Raw genomic sequence first — 22500 nt, forward strand, 5'->3', positions numbered from 1 at the left:
ATATGTGATGATGGGTGTTATCTGGCTCGATATAGCTTTAGCTGTATTGTCTTAGCTTCCTTCACGTCAGCCAGTTAAGTGTTGGAACTCGTGTCTCAAAAGCTAAGACGAAATTCTTAATGGAACTTTGGAAATGTAGAATATTGAATGGCACACTGATAGCAGATATGATAGTACAATGTATGATAATAGAACATACAATAGCAAAATAGATACTACAGTATAAAATGCAATAGTAGTATACATGAAAGCATTATGTATGAGAGAAGAATACAATACTATAATATATGATATATGATACAAACCATAAGGACAAAATATATGATAGCCTAATATACAATAGCGGAGTACATGGTAGCATAGTAATAGCATGATATATGAAAGCAGAATACATGATAGCATGAAATATGATATCACATCTCGGAACTGATATTTTGCACTGGGAGAACGATAGATCATTCTATGAAATAATCGTCTTTGTATAAGAATAATAATCAGGTTTCCGATGCTTCAATATTTGATTAGATTCTAATGCCTTCCTCTACAGATGAATGAATAGCATGTAAGTAAACACGTAAGATTGCTACGTAAATCGGCTTCATAATCAACGTTAAGTGACATTTAATATCAAACTGTTTTCGAATGAGTACTGTCAAAGAGATTTACATAAACAACTCATGTCATTCATGTCACAGTAGTTAACATGAACATGTCATGTAGGACCCATGGACGTGACTGAATGCGACGCATCGCTCGTGACTTAATGCATAACATGAATGTGTGTCATTGCCTTATGTTTCAAGCCCTGCGTCTTAGCCCTGTATCCTAGCACTGTCCTAACCCTTGTCCCCGTGCCTTTTATCCTAGCCCTGTATCTTAGCCATGTACCCTTGGACTGTATCCTATGACTGTATCCTAGAACTGTATCCTAGCCCTGCATCCTAGGACTTTATCCTAGCCCTTTATTCCAGCAATATCGTCAAAGAAATGTATAGAATAAGACAGAGGAAACAGACTAAGTCTGCAAAGTAATCTGGCGCACGAAGGAAGAGAATAATGTAACCAAAAGTATTGACTGTAATCCAACAGAGTTTAGAGATGAATAAAACAACACAAATCTAAACCACACGAATTTACGAAAGACTTTTTAAGCCAAGATGACGAAAAATACTGAAATAGAGACAATAAATTTTGGGAAAATTGAATAATATAATAAGAATCAAAGATTTTGTCTTATTCTTTGTTCCTGAACGAACAGACGGTTCGCAGATGAAAGAGAGAAAAAAAAGTCATAGGAATTATTTAGGAGATATTGGTACTTGAATGCATCATTTGATATGAGGGATGTAATTATGTTCTTAAGGAGAGTGGGGGTGTGGGGGTGTGGGGCTACGTGGGAGACCGTGCATGGAAGGATATGCAATGGGACGGGGAGGACACGTGGGAGAAGGCGGATGAGAGTGTGATGAAAGGAGAAAAGGAGGAGATCAAGAGAGAAACGGGATCAAGGGGAAATAAACGAGGAGATAAAGAGATAATAGCAGGAGAGAGAGAGAGAGAGAGAGAGAGAGAGAGAGAGAGAGAGAGAGAGAGAGAGAGAGAGAGAGAGAGAGAGAGAGTTTGGACACGATAGGCGAGATTACGAGGGTGTACAGGACCATGATACACATAGAGGATTTTCGCCCTTGGGTTCTCAGGTAAGGAAGTTTGTTTTAGCATTGTCATCTTCCTTCCAACACCTTCCCTCCTCCTTGAACCCCTTCAGCGCCAGCCTGGCGGATAGGGATCTTTGGGCTTCCGGAGTTCCGAGGCGAAGGACGCTGTCCCGTCTGTCTCTGTCTGTCTGTCTGTCTGTCTGTCTCTCTGTCTGTCTGTGGCCTGCGCTGACTATTTGTGTAAATTTCTGTTCGATCCTATCTGTGCATGTGTGTGTGTGTGTGTGTGTGTGTGTGTGTGTGTGTGTGTGTGTGTGAGTTTAAGCATCCATTTGTATTAACCTATTGTCTGTCTGTATGGGGAAGGACCTCAACACTCGTGGTACGTCACGTACATACATAAACAATAGTGGCCCCAGCACCAAGACCAGCAGCACTCCACTGGTGACCTCAAGTCCAGTTGGAGATGATTCCTCAAACATACGTCGTTTGTTCCCTTGTGTGTGTGTGTGTGTGTGTGTGTGTCCCCAATCTCCTGCGTATACCCAACATGCTAACACTCAGGGATGGTAACAAAGCGACTTAGAACACAATATGAAGGCCACCAAACCTCCTCACAAGATTTCCTTCGATTGTTCTCAGTACTCAACGGAAATTCCTGAAAGCAATTGTTGTTATATACTTAACTATAACCGTATGAAACACCATGTTCACAATATATATATATATATATATATATATATATATATATATATATATATATATATATATATATATATATGGTCGAATTCTTTGTTGCCGACTAGCCAACAGACCTTAGGAGCGAGCAGTAGCTTTGGCGATATTCTTCCCCCAACAAGCCCAACCTACCGAAGCATTTTTCCCGACTAAACGAACCACCGACACACCAAATGATTACCTTGCGAGGTGGCAACAACTCATTACAACCCGAACGGACTCCCTTACAACCGATCAACCCACCACTAAAACCTTACCTCACCGACTACTTTCTCCAATATCCGACATACCGAACGATGTTTTGTCGGGGAGAACACTGCTCCCGACCAACACAAGGACCGATCTTCCGAATCCATTGTGGTCCATTCCCTCCCGACCAAAGCAATTAGGGAGTTTGTACGCAGCAACTAACTGTTATAGTTTCCTGTTACTACAACTTCCTACTAGAAATTCTCGTCATGAAAATGAATTATCACAAAATATAATTAGTCAAACATATAATCTGAGATTATTTTAAACTGTGCATAAAAAGTTTTGAGATTATTTTCGAACCATGTTTCATTCATTTAGTCATATTTCAAGCTAGGCACACATGGTTTGAAGGTTATCTTGAAATAGGCTTAAAACAAGCTTCACAACCTTTATGTGGCTTCATGTACCCTTATCTTCGTTCATGAACCCTTCTATGTTGGTTCACGAGCCATGACGTCACTTGTGGTAACGGAGACCATACGACCCTTGAACACGACGATGCGACCCTTGACCATGACGGTACGGCCCTTGAACACGACGGTACGACCCTTGAACACGATGGTACGACTCTCTCACGACACAAACCTCCTGCTATAATGAGTATCCTCAGACACTAGTTTATATGATATATGATGGCAATGTATATTGAAATCTTGGATGATTTCCAAATATGCTTATTTCTTTTTTCCCCTCGTGTGTATTACTTTTGCTCTTTGTAAACATACACATCTCAAATACATACATGCAATCATGCACATCCATACATAAACACTCTCATGACATGCAGACAAGCAGACAAACACATATGCACACATACATACGTGAATATGTACATACATACGCACATACAAGCATCAGGTAGGCAAGACAGTGCTATAATTTCGACAGAGAGGTGCCTTTCATGAAGTAATGCTATTCAGCACAAATACTCGTATCGTGTGGTCATAAAGCCCATCCTCCCATATGTAGCTCAATGAAAAACACACAAATAGATAAATGGATAGGAATTAGGAAAATAGTTGCATCAACGAGAGAATAACAAAAGAGAATGCAATCATTTAGAAAAGCTTGTCTTCAAAATTAAAACTATCCAATCAACTTAAAATCTATTCAGAAGAAAGAAAATAACGAGTAATCTAGTTCGTAAATTATAAATAAGTATAAGTAAAAACTATAAGCTATACACCATTGGCTGATTAACATCAACTCAAAGACAACAGCATTGGATCGTATCTGTAATATACAAATACCAAAATTTGTCACTATAGACGTAAGAAAGATTTACAGGCTGAATTCTATGCGTGTAATACAGATATATGCACAGTAGACCATAATATGAGAGATATAGACTAATCAATTACATAGAACATGAGTTTGGAAAAATAATTTTAGATTAAAATCATCAACAATTGTACAGTTAGGAATTTATTAGACAGGATATACATCACGTGGGTTTAACTTGCCGCTCTCGTACATATATGTAGATTGGATGTGCATATGTGTACCTATCTTGGACGCATTTGTGTAAGAAAGTATTATTGGAACTGTAGCTCTGAATGCAGTAGCTATAGGCCATTGAGAATAATGATATGCATTTCGGGGAATTTATGACTGAGGTGAATCTCTGGTACAAAAGCTTATCATGTTGGTATTCGTTTACGAGGGGAAAATCATTGTGTTGGGGGAATTTATAGGAAGATTGCTGTAGTAGGGAGATACTGGTGAGCACACACACACACACACACACACACACACACACGTCATTTGCATATATATATGTATGTATATGAAAGCAAGTCATGGGGCGATTTCTTAAAAACCCTGAACATCACAGCAATTTCTCAACATTTTGTGCCAAGTTCCGGCATCTTACCTTCCACGGACGTACAGCAGGAATAACGAATCGTTGTTTACTGCCTTCCAGGATGTCACAACCGCGCTTGCTGTTGTCTCCCGTTTCCCAGACGAGACGGTAGACGTGTGAGGTGCCTGATGAGAGGAAAGCGGATCGACACAGAAGTGGCTATGTATAGTACTAGCCACTTTGTCTGCCATGTGCCAGGTTTTGATGTATACGTAATCGTCGCAGTGAATGTCTTCTGATGGAACCTCGCCGAAAAGTGGCAATGTATATCTCGTCGAGGCCACAATGTATATGATCACCCAGACCACAGCAACGGAGGTGAAAGGTGCAGGAACAAGATCGTATCAGACCAACAATCTGATGGAAGCCCGAAACACCATCATATCGCACACCCAAACAGGCAAATACCGCTCATAACGAGGCGATGGTCCACACACTCTAGTCTCATTCGTGGCGGCGGAGGAGGTGGCATACCCGGAAAACACATTTCCATAACCGCGAATTTCGAAAATAGAATGACCTACTTTCCGGGAATTTTGTTTCTCAAAAGAGATGTGTTTATGGAATTGAACTCAAGACGGGCGTTTCTAACTCCCTAATACGCACTGAACCTCCTCTAGATAAATCCCAACTCATCATGTATGTACGTGGATTAAACCCCAACTCAAATCATATCACACACACACACACACACACAAACACACACACAGAAACAAATACATATGGGATATATATATATATATATATATATATATATATATATATATATATATATATATATATATATATATATATATATATATATATAACTACCGAGTGACGGGAGGAACAAAGTTGAGAACCAAACAATCTAAATAGAAGTTATGATGTTCTTCTTCTGAAGTCAAGATCATTAGCGTCCATAATTCACCCGAGCATCTGTGAACTTTGTGCGTGGCGTCCAGGTCGCCAGGTTTATGTAACGGTTGAGCAGCGACGGCTGGAGTCCTCAGTCAATGAGGCGGACAATGGTAGCAAGACTTGTGTCCACCTGCTTAACTGCTGCGTCGAGTGACCTTTTGTAGGGACTAGATATTAACTCTCCTCTCTCTCTCTCTCTCTCTCTCTCTCTCTCTCTCTCTCTCTCTCTCTCTCTCTCTCTCTCTCTCTCTCGTCAAATTACAGGCTTGGATGGGATAGCTTTTTTTCTGTATACACTTTCCATCCCTGATAATCAAGAGACAGTCTCCCGAGCTAGTGCACTATTCATCCACACGCAAATAAGAATGTTCGTTTTTGTAAGAGACTTGGAATCCGCATAGATACATCATTCTTTTCGGAAATAAGACGTAAAGACATCATTTCTTTCAGGAAATACGATGTCAAACATCATTCTTTTAGGAAATGCCTTGTCAGAGGTGTGGTTTAGAGTTAGTGTACTTCGAGTAGAGTAGAACAGAGCAGAGCAGAGTAGAGTAGAGCAGAGCAGAGGAGAGTAGAGAAGTGACTTACTGGTGAACTATGAGTCATTATGAGTAATTAACACTAATTACGACGGAGGGATAATTGCTTGGCAGGATATATTGATTTGGCTCGAGGTCCCCTGTACGCTCCTTTTCATGATACGTTTTGCTACTGTTACTTACACTACATGTATCTACTTTTGTAGTAACGCTTATGCACTGTTTCTCTTACTGTAGTGCGCTACTTTACTTGTACTTACATTCTGCTGATGATATTGTTATCTGTGTGCCGTCTCTGTCACTGTAATGTGTTACTTAACTGATGTTATTGTTACGTATGTAACGTTTCTGTAACTGAAGTATGATACTTAAGGTATACTTACATTCTGCTGTTGACATTGTTACTTATCTACAATTTCTGTCGCTGGAGTATGTTGCTTTACTTATACTTAACATTGTACTGATGATCTTGTTACTTATGTACTATTTATGTTGCTGCAGTACGTTACTTTGATAATGGTAATTACGATACAGGCCACTGAGTGACATCATTTTCCTACTTTTATACACTGTTTTTATCTGAAAACACCTGCTGAGAGAGAGAGAGAGAGAGAGAGGAGAGAGAGAGAGAGAGAGAGAGAGAGAGAGAGAGAGAGAGAGAGAGAGAGAGAGAGAGAGAGAGAACCTACTTATGAGTTTCTACGTCGAGAGTTTGCCCCTGACACGAGCGAGGGCGTTGTGCTCAGTGCAGGATAAAACAACATGGGTTGACCTCATTTCAACCGTGGCTTCTCTCTTCATTAGAGACAATTAACTGTGTGCTAATAATGCACTGTGCAATATGTCTCAAGATATGTCGCTCATTTTGTCAAAGAAAATACAGTAATTTCCTCCATCCTTTACACATGAGAGGGTCAAAAACTATACTTTGAACTACAGTGAAAGTCTAAAGTCATACCACAAGTGGAGAAAAGTATCAAAAGTTTGCATTTAGTTTGATAGTTTAGTTTGGGTTTTCCAACCTTGGGAAAATGTTACAGAAGAAGAATGCATTTTGCTTCAGGAAGCAAACGTGTAAAATATAAGTAGACTTAAGCACCTCTGAAGGTACAGCTATTTTATAAGTAAAAGTACCTGAAATTCTGAAACTTATATATCATTGTGTGGAGAGATAGATGAATGAAGCTGGTATACACCAGTTTCTTTCACTGATCTTATCACCTTCACCTTCAATTCTTGCTTTACTTACTTCCTTCCTTCGCTTACTTCCTTTAGTTACTTCCTTCACTCTAATACTGTACCAACGTAAGGGTAAACTACTCTGTTGCTATACCAATGAAAAGGGAATGATACAAGGAAGGTATACCCCACGCAGTGAGCACGTGGCGGCAATACACAAGTTCAAATTATCTTTCAGAACACATAGGACGGATGGCCTGGTGGTGAAGCGTCTTAACTTTACACTGGACTACCATCGCCAAGCAAGTCAGGCACGGATACATTAGTAATACTGACACACAACAGGGACGGCACGACCTTTGTCTGACACACACACACACACACACACACACACACACACACACACACACACACACACACACACACACACACGTTTCATTAAGCACCTAAAAGTATACATCTTACCGTTTATCTATGAGTTTTTCCTAAAACCCTCACTTTCTCGTGTGTCGACATGAATCCTGCGCTAAGTTCTGTCTTCCGCCAGACTCATTAAAGCCAACAACTTTCAAGGTATGACCACGAGTCGAACATGCTTGCATCTCCTCCATGTTTCTAAGGTAATTCTTAGATTATATAAAACTTGGATTATATAAACTTGGATTATATAAACTTTGTACGTATATGACGTATTCCGGGAATGTGTATATAGAAGGCCTCCGTAATGTCTGTTGTTCACACTTTGCTCTCCCGTCATAAGTACACATTCAGGAGAACGTCAGGTGAGGAGTGAGGTGGGTTTCATGCAGAAGAAGCGGACGCAACAGTAGCAGTGCTAGAAACTCATTTCACTAAAGCTCTGGTCTCTGACTGGCCATCAAATCACTGAAGCTCTGACTGGCTGTTGCATACACAAACCACCAATTAGGCTCGTGTGCTCCATCTCTTCAGGAGCCAGCCAGAGACAAGACCTTCCACGAGCGACACCAGCCGCGTGGCGCCCACACACCTGCCTCTCCCTCAGGAACACCTGCCCTGGTCTCCCCTGACGGTCGTGTGGGCTCTGCCTTCACCCCCAGTCAACAGGTGGAGTTGGAGGAGAGACCTCCGGCCGGAATCACACCAAAAAAGGACCGCCAAAGGCAGAAGCCCTTACTGCAACGAGATGACCCACAGTCTTGACGGAGGTTAGAACCCCCTGACGTGTTCCTGGAGGTGTGGTCACCGAGGGAGGGAGGAACGGGAGTCATGATGACGTACAGACATCATGCACACAATTGCAAGAAAATAAAAACTTGGTCAAGAGAATAAAACGTTCAAAAGTCTTTTTTTTCTTGGCTATTTAACGAAACCTATTTTAAAAAGTACGCCTTATGAACACAGACATATATACATTATATATATAAATATATATATATATATATATATATATATATATATATATATATATATATATATATATATATATATATATATATAAACATATAAAGAGTACATATAAACTGCACTTTAAGTACCTCACACAGGAGTGGTCTCTGGTACAATAGTCACCTCACTTAAATGTACCGTCCATCTAGGAGGTACTGTGTTGTGTAACGCCGCTTATAGTGGCCCGGATAGAAGCAGATGAAATATACAGGAGCACCTTTAAACCCAGTCATTTGTGTCAAGTAGAATACACTAACCTCTACTGCTTTCCTTAAATTCCAAACTACTTATAGAGTCCCTGCCTCATATTATAAAGATGAATCCTAAATCTCTCTCGCCTCTCTCTCTCTCTGCCTCACACACACACACACACACACACACACACATATATATATATATATATATATATATATATATATATATATATATATATATATATATATATATATATATATATATATATATATAGGCTCTCTCTCTCTCTCTCTCTCTCTCTCTCTCTCTCTCTCTCTCTCTCTCTCTCTCTCTCTCTCTCTCTCTCTCTCTCTCTCTCTCTCCTCCCTCAAATCCACCAGACACACACACACACATAAACCCAAAATCCCGAACAGATGAAAAACTAACTGTGTGGTTCATCTTGGCAGTATTAATGAGACTTCAATGGCATTTCCAGGTAAAGTACACAAACTCTGTAACAGACGGACAGCTGGCCGGAGTAATTGTAGCTTCGTCTTGTCCAAAGCATTTCCAAGTTAGTCTAACACCTTAGGTACTCTAGCAGGGTTTATAAATTGTGCCAACATGCCTTGCATGCCGTACCGGGCCTCTAAATTCTTAAAATGTGCCTCCAGTAATGCTCCCACCTCAGATCAGAACATTGTCTCTTCTTTTAATGTGCTTAAGATGCGAGTCTGTCTCCTCATTCTATTGTTCGGTGAAAGTTGCTGTCAAGAGGATTCAATTCTTCTATTTTACTGAATTCATTGAGGCTCAGGCATTTGAAACCCCGTCGGTCTGAAAAGGTAGAATAATTAGCTTATCAATGATGAAGTGGATTCAATTGTGATACGTAAGTGTTTGTAGATCTGACACTTGGAACTGGAAAGATCATGGGAAGAAGGAAAGACGAAAGAAGGAAGAGAATTCTACAACTCTACTGTTCGAGGAAAGAAGGAGGTATCATAACGGCCTATCCTCGCGTTGCTGGTCTCCACACACAAACTTTGGGAAGCAGCAGCCACCAGACGAGTGCTATGGTTTCAGGTTATAGAAGTTTAGACACCCGTAGACAGCTCAGGACAGTAGTGACCGAAAGAAAACCTGTGGAAGAAAGAGAGTGAGAGAGAGAGAGATAGAGAGAGAGAGGGGCAACCACATAGCGAACGGAAAAGGATGGTTGAAGAAGGGAGACTGTAGTGGAGTTCATGAGGCGGAAGGATCTTTGATGCCGCTGTAGCTAAGATAAAGGTGGAGGAAGAGCCACCACATATACACCAGTTGTAGGCCACGATGCGTTGATGCAATATCTGCCGCCAGGCTCTGGGGAAGAGCTAGTTATATAAAGACGTCTCAGTCTTACACAGGAATCCCTCGCAGGTCTCAGCTCCCTCATTAAGGGGATCCTGACTCTCGAATGGATCAATTCTTCTGTTACTGTCGTATGTTTGGATGGCTTTCCATTGTTCATGGCTGCGTAACGATAGCTTAGGCGAAGTGAAGGTATCTCTTAGAAGTAGTTGGGAATAACCATCAGGGGATGGAAAGGAGCACAGCATCGCTCCGTGACAAACCAAACCTCAGTCAACTCCTCTTTGAACTCAAAAATTAAAAGTCCACAGACTCACAAAAGCCCACTCCTAACCTCATGACGGACGAGAAGACACGAGAGTTCCTACACTCTCCATTATCCTGGTGGAGATCATGGTGATGTAAACAGCACGGAACTTTTTATTCTTGAAAGAGTCATCCTTTCACATCAACACCGCTTAAAGATGGCCCCCACCAAGTCCGCAGAGGCGAGCAAGTCCAACACCGAGACACTCAAGACAATAACAAAGCGTTCACTGTAATTTACAAGCGTGATGAAGCTGCCAGAGGTGACCAGCAGTGTAAGCCCCAGGGTGGGCTATCATGACCCTTCCTCACTGTTGCTGAGGTCCTGTGGTTGGAGGAGGAGGAGAGAGGAGAGAGGAAGAGGGAGAGGAGGAGGAGGAGGAGGAGGAGGAGGAGGAGGAGAGAGGAAGAGGAGGAGAGAGAAGAGAAGGAGGAGGAGGAGGAGGAGGAGGAGGAGAGAGGAGAGAGGAAGAGGGAGAGAGAGAAGAGAAGAGAAGGAGGAGGAGGAGGAGGAGAAAGATGAGCAAGATGAAGAAGGGTAGAAGAGCAAGTAGAAAGAAGGAACGGTCCAGGTAGAATGAAGATGGATTTGAATGTATGGATGAGCAGGTGTTGAGGCTAGATGGAAAGAGATGGTTGGGAGGGAGGAAAGACATGTATCGAGATGGTAGAGAGAGATGGAGAGACAGAAGGATTAAGAAGATGGAAGTGAAGGAGGAGGACGAAAACAAAAAAGTGGAAGATAGAGGATAAAGAGAGATTGTAGAAAGTAAATGAAAACTGAAGAGAAAAAAAAGTAGAGAGAAATTTAAAGATATTTGGTCAAAAGATAATCGATGAGAGAAACAAGAGGATGTCTAATTATCTTGAATAGAAGACGTCTAATTATCTTGGCAAGAGGAGGTCTTGATTATCTTCAGTGGAGGAGGTCTAATTACCTTGTTTTATCATTCATAACTATAACACTTCGTTGTCAGTAACATAATTGCTGACTGGGTCATTAACGACAACAGCCACAACAACACACACAAAAACACAGCCAGGAAGCCGAGATCAGAACACAACATGGACAAAATCCCAGGAGAACTCATTTCCCAAATCCCATTTTTTAAACGCAATAACCAAAAAGTCAACAAAAACATGTTAAAAATGAAACTTCCCCGACCATTCTGGCGTTGTCTGGCACCTGCCCATGCTTAAATGTATGGGTAATGAGCTCGTAACGAGCGTGTTCAACCACACCCTAACGACCAGTCCACACCAATTACAGGCAAAACGTGACCAGTGCTTCTACTTAAAAAAAAAAGAAAATGTCCTGAGGTTGCACGCACTAGGGGAAAAAAAGGGATTGGGGGATTGGAAAGGGGAGTAGAGAGAGAGAGAGAGAGAGAGAGAGCACTGGCTTTCTATATTTACTAGGATAGAGGGCGTCTTAATGAAGTTGCTAGGAGAGTACTGTCATTGCTCTACGGTGAACTGGAAACAAAACAGATAGTTTAGGAACTACTTAGAATGAAAAATAAAAGGCTTGACCTGAACTGCTTCAGAGTGGAATGAAAAGCAAATTGCACCAGTTTGAAGGAGAATTGGAGTTGGTCTTAATGTCTTCTAATTATGTTTTGTTATTACTTACAGGAGCGACTTGTGGTAACACTTTGCAATCCTGAGAGAAAAAATTGGCTGATGATTGCTGATGAGGCGGGAATAATAGAGTTTGTTAAAGCGTACCATGCACCATACCTGGTCATGTACCATGCACCATACCTGGTCATGTACCATGCACCATACCTGGTCATGTACCATGCACCATACCTGGCCCAGTACCATGCACCATACCATGCCCCATACCAGCACCGTGCCTGGTCATGTACCATGCACCGTGCCTGGTCATGTACCATGCACCGTGCCCAGTGCGTACCATGTACCGTGGCGTCTGGTCCTGGCCTGTAACCACATCGTCAGCACCGTTGCAGACAACATTAATGACTGATGGACGAGCTGGTGTGTCAGGAGGTGTGGGGGGCGGGGGGGATGAGGAGGAGGGAGAAGGGGGGCGTGAAAAAGGGGGGTGAAGGGGGGGATAAAGGGAGCAGGAGTGCGTTTGTGGTGAACCGCTTCCGTTATGTGTGTGTGTGTGTGTGTGTGTGTGTACGTCATACATACTTTCTTTACACTGTTGCTGAAATATCATGATATGAATATAAACTAAACTGTAATATCCAAAAAGAAACTGATGGGCGAAATTGAAATTGATATATATATATATATATATATATATATATATATATATATATATATATATATATATATATATATATATATATATATATATATATATATAAGACTTGGAGACCATCTCATCACCTCCAATTCAGCATCATTACTAACAAGCGAGCGACGCTTACCAGAGGAATTTAACATTTAACTGTGTAAAGGTTAACCTTAAACCTAGTCTGGCAGAACCCACCAACACGAGCAGCTCCAACGACTTTATTACCTACTCTTACCTCTACCACCATGCTAGATGGCACACACACACACACACACACACACAATATATATATATATATATATATATATATATATATATATATATATATATATATATATATACAATGTCGTGCATTGTATTTGCAGTATTTTCTGATCTATCACCCCAATTCAGACAGCATAGACGACATAAGTAATCACAAAGTATTATATTTGTGGCTGATTACTTTGCTGTAAGTGTTGTTATTCAGGCTCCTAATTTCACTTAATTTGGAGCCCAGTATAGTCATTTGAATTATCTAGATTTATCTTTTCCTATCTATCTGAGCAAGACTTAGTATCTTTCTTATATAACTATTACCTCCGTCAGTTGCTGTAGCCTCACACGTACATTTTTCGAATAAATTTTTTGGTATAATATTTTGTTATTGTATTTTGGTCTAAATTTTGGCGTTATTCTTGACATTAGTTTTCATAATATATTCTACTTTTTTGGACTTGCTTTTTCCAGTCACTTACAGCTTACAGTTTGTATATATATATATATATATATATATATATATATATATATATATATATATATATATATATATATATATATATATATATATATATATATATATATATATAGACAGCTTGCATACTTTTGTCAACAAATCATATATCAATTAATAACAATTTTTATCATAGCAGAAATAAACACCAAAATAGTTTTCTCTCATTTAATTGTCAACATTACAGTCACATCTCACAGTGGAGACACCAAATGGTTGGACATTATTGGATATTAATATATATACAGCGATTTAAACATTCTCATTACTACCATTTAAAACTTCATATTGCCAGGATGAGAATTGCTGTCCTGCGGGAAATAAAAGAACACAAGAAATCCTAAGATGAAATTGTAAACAACACTTAATGTTATTCATCAAACTAGAAACAAAAAACAAAATATAATTTTTCTTTTGAAAAATATTTGTTGAATTATTTCAAACAGTCTGTTAATATAGGAGGCTGAATTATCAAGGAAATTATCATTTGCTTAAAGGAATGACACAGTAGGGGAACGGATTTGGGCATACCTAAGTAAACCGGATTTATTGAACATTTTAACATATGAAACATACATAAATGTTATGATTAACAGATTCATTTATGACAATCGTTATGTTGATGTACTAACATTAACTTTGAACTTTATATTAACAAATGATAAACGAATAAAATCAAATCAGATTATTGATTCATCATCTAATATCATAAATATATCGAAAACTGTCCCATAATACAGAGGGAAATATCCCAATAATGGGGAAAGAAAAATCCCCAACATAGGAAAATAATTCTTTATACAGGGAAAAATATTCCGATACAGGGGAGGAAAATCTTCAGCAGAGGGGAAAAAATTCACAAAAGGGAAAAAAAACCAAATCTTCAATTCAGGGAAAAAATCTACAACAGAAGGGGGGGGAGGGGAAAATTTTTCTTCCCTTGGTCATCAAATCTCATCAAGACAAAAAAAAAAACTGGGAAAAAAATCATCTTTACAGCACAATAGTATCATCACCTGTGGCGTGATGGACACTGGAGACTAATACTACGGATACTTGCAGCGTTTGGTAAGGTTACAACACATTTCTTTTCCCCTTAAATATACATCATCAACCCAGAGAAAAAATTTGTGTATGTATATAAAGATTCCAATTCTAGGCTGGTAAGATATTCATCAACCGTTTGGGAAATTTCCCGATCAAAATGTTCTGACTGCAGACTTGTTTCTTCGACGAAAACGTAATGTAGGGATCGTTAGAAAAAGAAATCAGGGGACGAAGAAAACGTAAGAGCCATTGGAAAATGTATCTTGGGCGCGCGATGTATGTACTTAAGTACCAGTGATTCCTATTTCATTTTCTTTAATTACTGAACATGAACCAGAATTATCTATCCTATCAAATTATCTTCTAAACAAGTGGGAGGAAAACATAGGAAACGTCGATATGTTTTCTGATCATATAAGCATCACATTTCCATTATTTACTGTACATAGAACTTACACACATCTCAAAAAATGTAAATATTCTAATCAAGCACACTGTATTGATGATGTCAATACAATATGAAACCCACATACTGTATTGATGATGTCAATACAATATGAAGCCCACATACTGTATTGATGATGTAAATACAGCATGAAACCTACATATTGCATTGATGACGTAAATACTGTATGAAGCCCACGAATTGTAGCAATGACGTTGATACAATAAGAAGTCAACACATTGCATTGTTGTATCATTACAGTTTTAACACGTTTTGGGAGAGGAAAATTATTAGGAAATCCAACGTTGATTGATATATCATATATTTCTGGAAATATTGTTAAATATATATATATATATATATATATATATATATATATATATATATATATATATATATATATATATATATATATATATATATATATATATATCGTTGGTATGGTGGTCAGGTTCGCTGACAACGAACGCACTTGCCTGGGTTCGATCCCTGGTGCGGGCAGATGGACGCGCGTTGTAGCTCACCCAGTTGGCCAGGCGTAAAGCACAATAGCTGTATTAATCCCCACCAGCCGCCAGCCTGCTAATGATTCATTAATCCGCAGTGGGTCAGTCTCTGGGATTAGTGTCACCCTTGTGTTGGTATGGCCTAATAGCTTTCATTTCCCTTTCGTGTTGGATCCATATAACAGTTCCTGTCTGCAACGTTGACCGAGTCTACCTTAACATGATATGTCTAAGATATTCTGAGGGAATATAATACGGGTGTTATACTCGCCCAGAACATTGACCGAAGCTCGGCATCTGAAGACCATCCGAAAAAAGATATTTCTCCCTATGACATTCTGACGCGTCAACATCAGATTGTCCAAAGATATGAGTACCATTCACCTTCATTCATTCCTTCATCAATGATTGGGGGAGGGGGTTATTATTATTCATTTATCTGTTTTCCACAGAGATTTTCTATAAATTCTCGCTGCTCTGTACATACCAACCAATACCAAACGCCACGTATATTGATCCTAATGAAGCAGCAAGCAACGAGGGAACGAAATCAAGATGTGGGGGGGGTGAGGGGGATATGGGTAGGGTAAGATGGGGGGGGTAGAAGAAGGGATGGAGGGGGGGAGAGGGTTGGGTGGTGGAGCATTACCCAATTCACCGAGATACAGCAGTTAACCAGAGCCAAGGGGGGAGGGGTCGAAGGAACCTCGATTCTTGTCTGAAGAAGAGAGACGAGTCAATGGAAAGTTGAGGTACGGGAAAATGGAATCCTTTTCTTAAAAGAACTGAGTCGAAATGCACATTTTTCTTAGAAATATTCAAATTTGTTCTTGAGTGAAGTAAGAAGGTAATCACCTCGATTCGTCTCTGAGGAGTAAACTCTGATTTGGTTTTTGATCAATGGAGGATTCCCATTGGCTCTGGTCAGACATGCTTCGAGAGGGAGTGGGTCGTTTACTAAGCGCTGCTGGGGAAGGGAGGGGCTGGGTTCTCCTGGTCTCGACCAGTAACTTACTTAGAAAGAAACGAGGGAGATATTTTGTCTCTCTTCCTGGGATTCTGAATCCACAGTCAGTGTTTCTCCCCAGCGAGAGACGTATGTTCATCACATATCCCTAACGAGGGACGTATGTTCATCATATTTCCCTAGCGAGAGATGTGTCCTCATCCGTGTGTGATATATATGGAGAGAAGATCACTTCCTCCAGATATTAAAGCTTAACAATTTCTTAATCAATAGAGAATTGTACACATCACCATCACTTTCCTTCTGTCCACAGACGCTTACTTCAGACACGATTGTCTAAGCTAAATGAGAAAGGGGGAAAAAAAGTAAAACCTTTGTACGCATCACCACATGATCACATGCACATGCACACCTCACTAGCACAATGTACACTCCGTACACCGCACTAGCACCACCAGTACAATGTACACTGAGACACATGTAGGTCCATGGTCGTCTCCAGAACGCATGTACCTCATGGGAAGGGAACATTACCATTATGATTGTCAATGTACCACACAACACAGTTTGTTTCTCTTCACACAGTTTGTTTCACTTTGCCGTCTCCTTCAGGACACATACCACATCAGGCCGTGGAGACTCTGGCTGTCCGTCACTGTTCCCTGATTGAGAAGAGCACTGTTGTCCCTCACCTTAGAGAGCTGGCAAGACACCTCGTCCATTATCAGCACCCCTGTTGACGGAGAGGGGAGGTTCAGGGGAGAGGAGGAGGAGGAGGAGGAGAAAGAGGATTCCTGGAAGTGGATGTGGCGAGGATGGGCCTTCATAACATCGAGATCACTGTAGTCTGTTACTTCGATGTGGAGGAAGAGGGAGGCAGAAAAGGACTCGAAGTGACTTATGTACGATAGAACTGAATCTTTGGTAATGGTGACTGTTGAGACTCACGCTGGCGTCACCTTCGGCGAGATGAGTACACGCTTATTTCTACGCCAAGCTCAGGTAAATCTCACTCTATCAGACGTTTAACGGCCCTACATACACACGCACACACACACACACACACATACACGGGACGGGAGTCACCCAGCGTCGTAATGTGTCGCCAACTTCGACGAGTCCCCCGCCCAGTACAGTACCGTTCTTCGAGGTCACCGTTGGCCCTGGGTACCGAAGTGGGTGGATAAGGGGGGACCATCCCGCCCAGTAGGGAGGGGCGGCTGTCTGTAGCGAATGGGCGGCTGGAGACTAGTCCCCTGGTGCATCTTGGGGCTGGAGTCTGAGCGGCAGAGGGGCGTGTTTAGGTGAGGAGGTTATGCTGGTTGTCGGCAGCATACCAGGAGTACATGTAGGGCATGGAGACGGGTGGCTTCATGTCTCCCCAGTGGTGGGCGGCGAGGCCCGGGGAGGAGGCGGAGGGCGGCAGGGAGGAGGGCAGTGGCGGCGGCAGGTGGTCGCTCACCGAGGACGCCGCCTGCGACGACGGAGTGTGGCTCGACTGTTGCTGTGACGTCTGCTGCTGTGACTGCTGCTGCGACTGCTGCTGCTGTTGTCCCTGCTGCTGCCCCTGCTGCTGTGAGGACTGTGAGGGCCCCGAGGGTGAGGTCCCCTGGGAGGAAGGGCCGCCGCCCCCGTGGGGTGTGCTGGGGGTGGCCATGCCGGGGTATGGGTGGGTGGAGGGCGGGCTCTGGGCGGTGGGCGGGGCCGGAGAGATGCTCTGGGGCGTGGAGGACGGTAGTGGCTGTCCCAGGGGGGAGGAGCCCTCAAGTGGGGACCCTCCCAAGGGGGAGCCAGGGGTTATAGGGGCCCCCATGGGCGTGCTGGGCCCGCTGCCACTCTGCGCCGCCTTCATGAGCTTCTTGTATTTGCTGCGTCGGTTCTGGAACCAAATCTTGATCTGGAAAGGGCAAAAGAAAATTCCTTTGTTAACATTAACTCCTCGAGATCTATGTTACCTGATCTTATATATATATATATACATCATGGGTAATGACGGGGTGTGTGGTGAGTGTGTGTTGGGGAGTGGGGTGGTGGTGTGGGCGTGGGCGTGGGTGGGTGTGGTTGAGGCCACACATCACCACGCCTAGTGTCAGCCTCGGTACCCGGCGCCACACGTCAAGCCAATCAGATAACCGGCCAGGGACGCTGCTCTGCCGGCAGATGTATGGCCGGTAATTATATGGTCACTCTGGACCATCCGAGCAGAGCCAGCCGCCCACCATGCCGCCCACCACGCCCGTCCTGTCGCCCACCAAGCCCGTCTTGCCGCCCACCACGCCCGTCCTACCACCAGCCAAGCCCGTCATGCCGCCCACCACGCCCGTCGTGACACCTACATCCCCTTTTTACCCCCACACCGCCCCACATACCCACCACACAAACACCAATGCAAGAAAAGATCCAGAAGCCAATTATCAATGACCAATAAAACTTAATGTATCTCTCACCTGTGAGCTAATGTTATCCATTAAAGGCAACACACACACACACACACACACACACACACACACACACACACACACACACACACTGTACCGTACATGACGGTACGTACCCTCGTCACGTGACGCACCACGCCTCACCAGGATAATTGCACCACTTAATAACTCCACCCTTTACCCAGCTCCCTAATTAGGCATTACTAGAATGCAAAGGTGTATGCACGGCTGCTATTCTTGTCATAATTTATATAATAAATTTATTTAATATACTCATGCACTCACGCTCTTTGTATGTGGTGCATATGTATATATATATATATATATATATATATATATATATATATATATATATATATATATATATATATATATATTACCCACGTATCACCTACTGCAAACCACACAAACAAGAGCACCCAGAACAATTAATGGCTGCCGAACTACCACAAAAACTCAACATCTTTACAACGAAAAAGAAAAAATCATCTTTCCTGTGCAATCCCACCTCAACCCTGCACATCACTCGCCCTTTTTTTTTTGCACTAACATTGGACCCCTCCCACCCAGACCGTTGTATAGCGGACCGACCACCAATCCCCTAGTAGAGATAAGAGATTTTACCCCTGCCTCACAAAAGCAACCTGTAAGTACAGATCCTCACAGCCACCCTCCCAACACCACTCCTCTAGATGTACGTACATCTGAAACCACACTCCCTAGACGTATGAGGGAAACCACACTCCCTAGACGTATGAGGGAAACCACACTCCCTAGACGTATGAGAATCACATCTTGTTCTTGCTCTGTACACCATCCATCACGACATTACATGTACCGATATATTATCATTATTATTATCATTATTATTATTATTATTATTATTATAATCATTATCATTATTATTATTATTATTATCATTATTATTATTATTATTATTATTATTATTATTATTATTATTATCATTATCATCATTATCATTATTATCATTATTATTATTATTATCATTATCATCATCATCATTATTATTGTCATTATTATCATTGTTATCATCATCATTTATATTTGTTAATTAATCCCAGTTTCCCACACTAATCCTCTGATAGATTTGCATCATTATTCACTTGGGATTAAACCCCGCTGTCACCTAGGTTTCCAGGTGATCTATGTATGTACTTATATAAAGATGAAATTCTGAAAAACTAGGCGTTCAACCCGATCAAATTTCATTTACATATGATATTGGTACGTGGAAAAAAATGTATGTATAATATTGAAGGTATGTATATAATGAATATCAATATTTCGATATTCTAAAAAGCATTTTATAAACAGTTACTCTGTTATTGTAGAAGTTGGTCTTTTTTATAGTATGAGAGAGAGAGAGAGAGAGAGAGAGAGAGAGAGAGAGAGAGAGAGAGAGAGAGAGAGAGAGAGAGAGAGAGAGAGAGAGAGAGGGGGGGGGATGTTAAAACTGGGGGGGGGCCTCCCTGAGCGAAGGGTGAGGGGGACGGGGAGAGGAAGAAGAAGGGGTACGAAGGTTCCCCCTCTCCCCCCCCCCGAGTGGTTTCAGATCTGCGTCCAATCCTGTGTCGTGAGGGGGGTGGGGGGGGGGGAGGAAACCCCGCGTCGTACTACAGTCGTGTGTGATGTAATCCAACGCCATTAAATAGAAAAATCCGGTAATCCCATTGTAGAGGCAGCCAGGTGTAGCGAGGCGGTGATTACAGAGGGGGAGAGATTCCCCAGCCTGGGGAGAGAACTGTGGGGAGGGAGAGAGAGAGAGAGTATCTGGGATAGATCAAAATAACTTAGAAACCCATATCCTTAGAAATCTTGGATAGATGGAAATGCCTTAGAAACCTGAGAAGGCAAAGTCCTCCCCTCTTTCTAAATCCTGGGGTTGATAGACACGCTCTAGAAACCTGAAATAGAAGGAAAATGATTCCCCCTCCCCGTAGAAACCTGGGGTAGATACCGACCATAAAGTTTATGGGTAAGAATTATCTTTTTCTTCTCCCCATAAACTGTGTTGCTCCCGGGGCCTGGGGAGGTTCCAGCGTGGGCCATGATGAATAATGGATGGTCCTGGTCATCTCTCTCTCTCTCTCTCTCTCTCTCTCTCTCTCTCTCTCTCTCTCTCTCTCTCTCTCTCTCTCTCTCTCTCTCTCTCTCTCTCTTACCACCACCCCATACTCTACTCCCATTCTCCCCACCACCCTATCCTCCACAAATACTTCCTCTCCCAATTCCAACGTCCCAGGAGTCTCCCTCCTCACTCTAACCTCCCCAGGAGCTTCTCCTCCTCACTCTAACCTCCCCAGGAGCTTCTCCTCCTCACTCTAACCTCCCCAGGAGCTTCTCCTCCTCACTCTAACCTCCCCAGGAGTCTCCCTCCTCACTCTAACCTCCCCAGGAGCTTCTCCTCCTCACTCTAACCTCCCCAGGAGCTTCTCCTCCTCACTCTAACCTCCCCAGGAGTTTCTCCTCCTCATTCTAACCTCCCCAGGAGCCTCTCCTCCTCACTCTAACCTCCCAAGGAGCTTCTCCTCCTCACGCTAACCTCCCCAGGAACCTCCCCTCCTCACACTAACCTCCCCATCCTCAACAATAAGTCAGAAGGAATCTGTTTACGCTCCACCCACAAGTGACTGTGAAATGTATAATGACTCCGCCTACAAGGCCCTGAACCTTACCCCATAAAACCCCCACACGGCGGGTGTGATGCTCTCATGGGGCGGTGATGGGTGATGGGGGCGATGGGGGGACACGATGGGAGAGCAGGAGGAGGAGGAGGAGGGGAAAGAGGGTGGATGGTGATGGTAGGGTGGATGATATGGAGTGATGGGGAAGTAATGGGGCGGTGTGGGGTTAGGGTATGTAGGAAGGAGTAGGTGTGTATGGTCTGAGAGAGAGAGAGAGAGAGAGAGAGAGAGAGAGAGAGAGAGAGAGAGAGAGAGAGAGAGAGAGAGAGAGAGCACACCAGGTACCCATTCATCCACCCAACTTCAAAGGAGAAGCTGAACAGCTTGGGTTGGCTGTGGGCCAGACACCAGTCCCTGTTTTCGATCCTGGGTACTCGCAGACATCACATCCAGCCACCCTGACCATCCCACCACGGCGGCTCACACCACGGTAACTAACAGCTTCAGTAAACTATTCACTATGATGATCATCATCTCTCTCTCTCTCTTCTCTCTCTCTCTCTCTCTCTCTCTCTCTCTCTCTCTCTCTCTCTCTCTGATGGCACGAAGAAACAGAAATCCTAAAGCCTCAGGAACAGTGAATGATACTAGATACTGAATGATAATCCCGTTCATAAACAGATAAACAGGCATGCAACCGTTATGGCTTACGTGATTTCCAACGGGAGACCGTTAACAGAGTCTAGCAAATGTACTGTTAACAGATTCTGTATGGATTAGACACATCCACAGGGTCGACGACGGTAAGGAATGTCAAGCAACGCTTCGCCCCTATGGACACACCCAGAGTGTCCCCCCCCTCATTGCATCGAGCCAATAAAACGATTTAGCACGTCGGTGATTCAACCAATTAGGCTTGGAAGCGTTATAACCATTTGATGACGTCACCCTCGGCCTCCAAGATGGGACCCCGGACCAACGGATTATCCTGTGTTTTGGCTGAGTCAATCGTCGGAT

At 42.5% G+C, this 22500-nt stretch overlaps 1 protein-coding gene across 3 annotated transcripts in view; it reads right to left on the minus strand.

The window, feature by feature from the left end:
• Positions 1–13589: 13589 nt before the first annotated feature.
• Positions 13590–22500, minus strand: part of LOC139747490 (uncharacterized) — a 78002-nt gene continuing 69091 nt past the window's right edge. For all 3 annotated transcript variants that reach the window (XM_071659875.1, XM_071659877.1, XM_071659876.1), the window contains one exon: positions 13590–18297. In XM_071659875.1, the coding sequence (XP_071515976.1) occupies positions 17701–18297 (597 nt within the window). In that variant the 3' untranslated portion in view covers positions 13590–17700. The remainder of the gene's footprint in view (positions 18298–22500) is intronic.

Source organism: Panulirus ornatus, chromosome 68, assembly GCF_036320965.1.
Source record: "Panulirus ornatus isolate Po-2019 chromosome 68, ASM3632096v1, whole genome shotgun sequence".
NCBI lineage: Eukaryota > Metazoa > Arthropoda > Malacostraca > Decapoda > Palinuridae > Panulirus > Panulirus ornatus.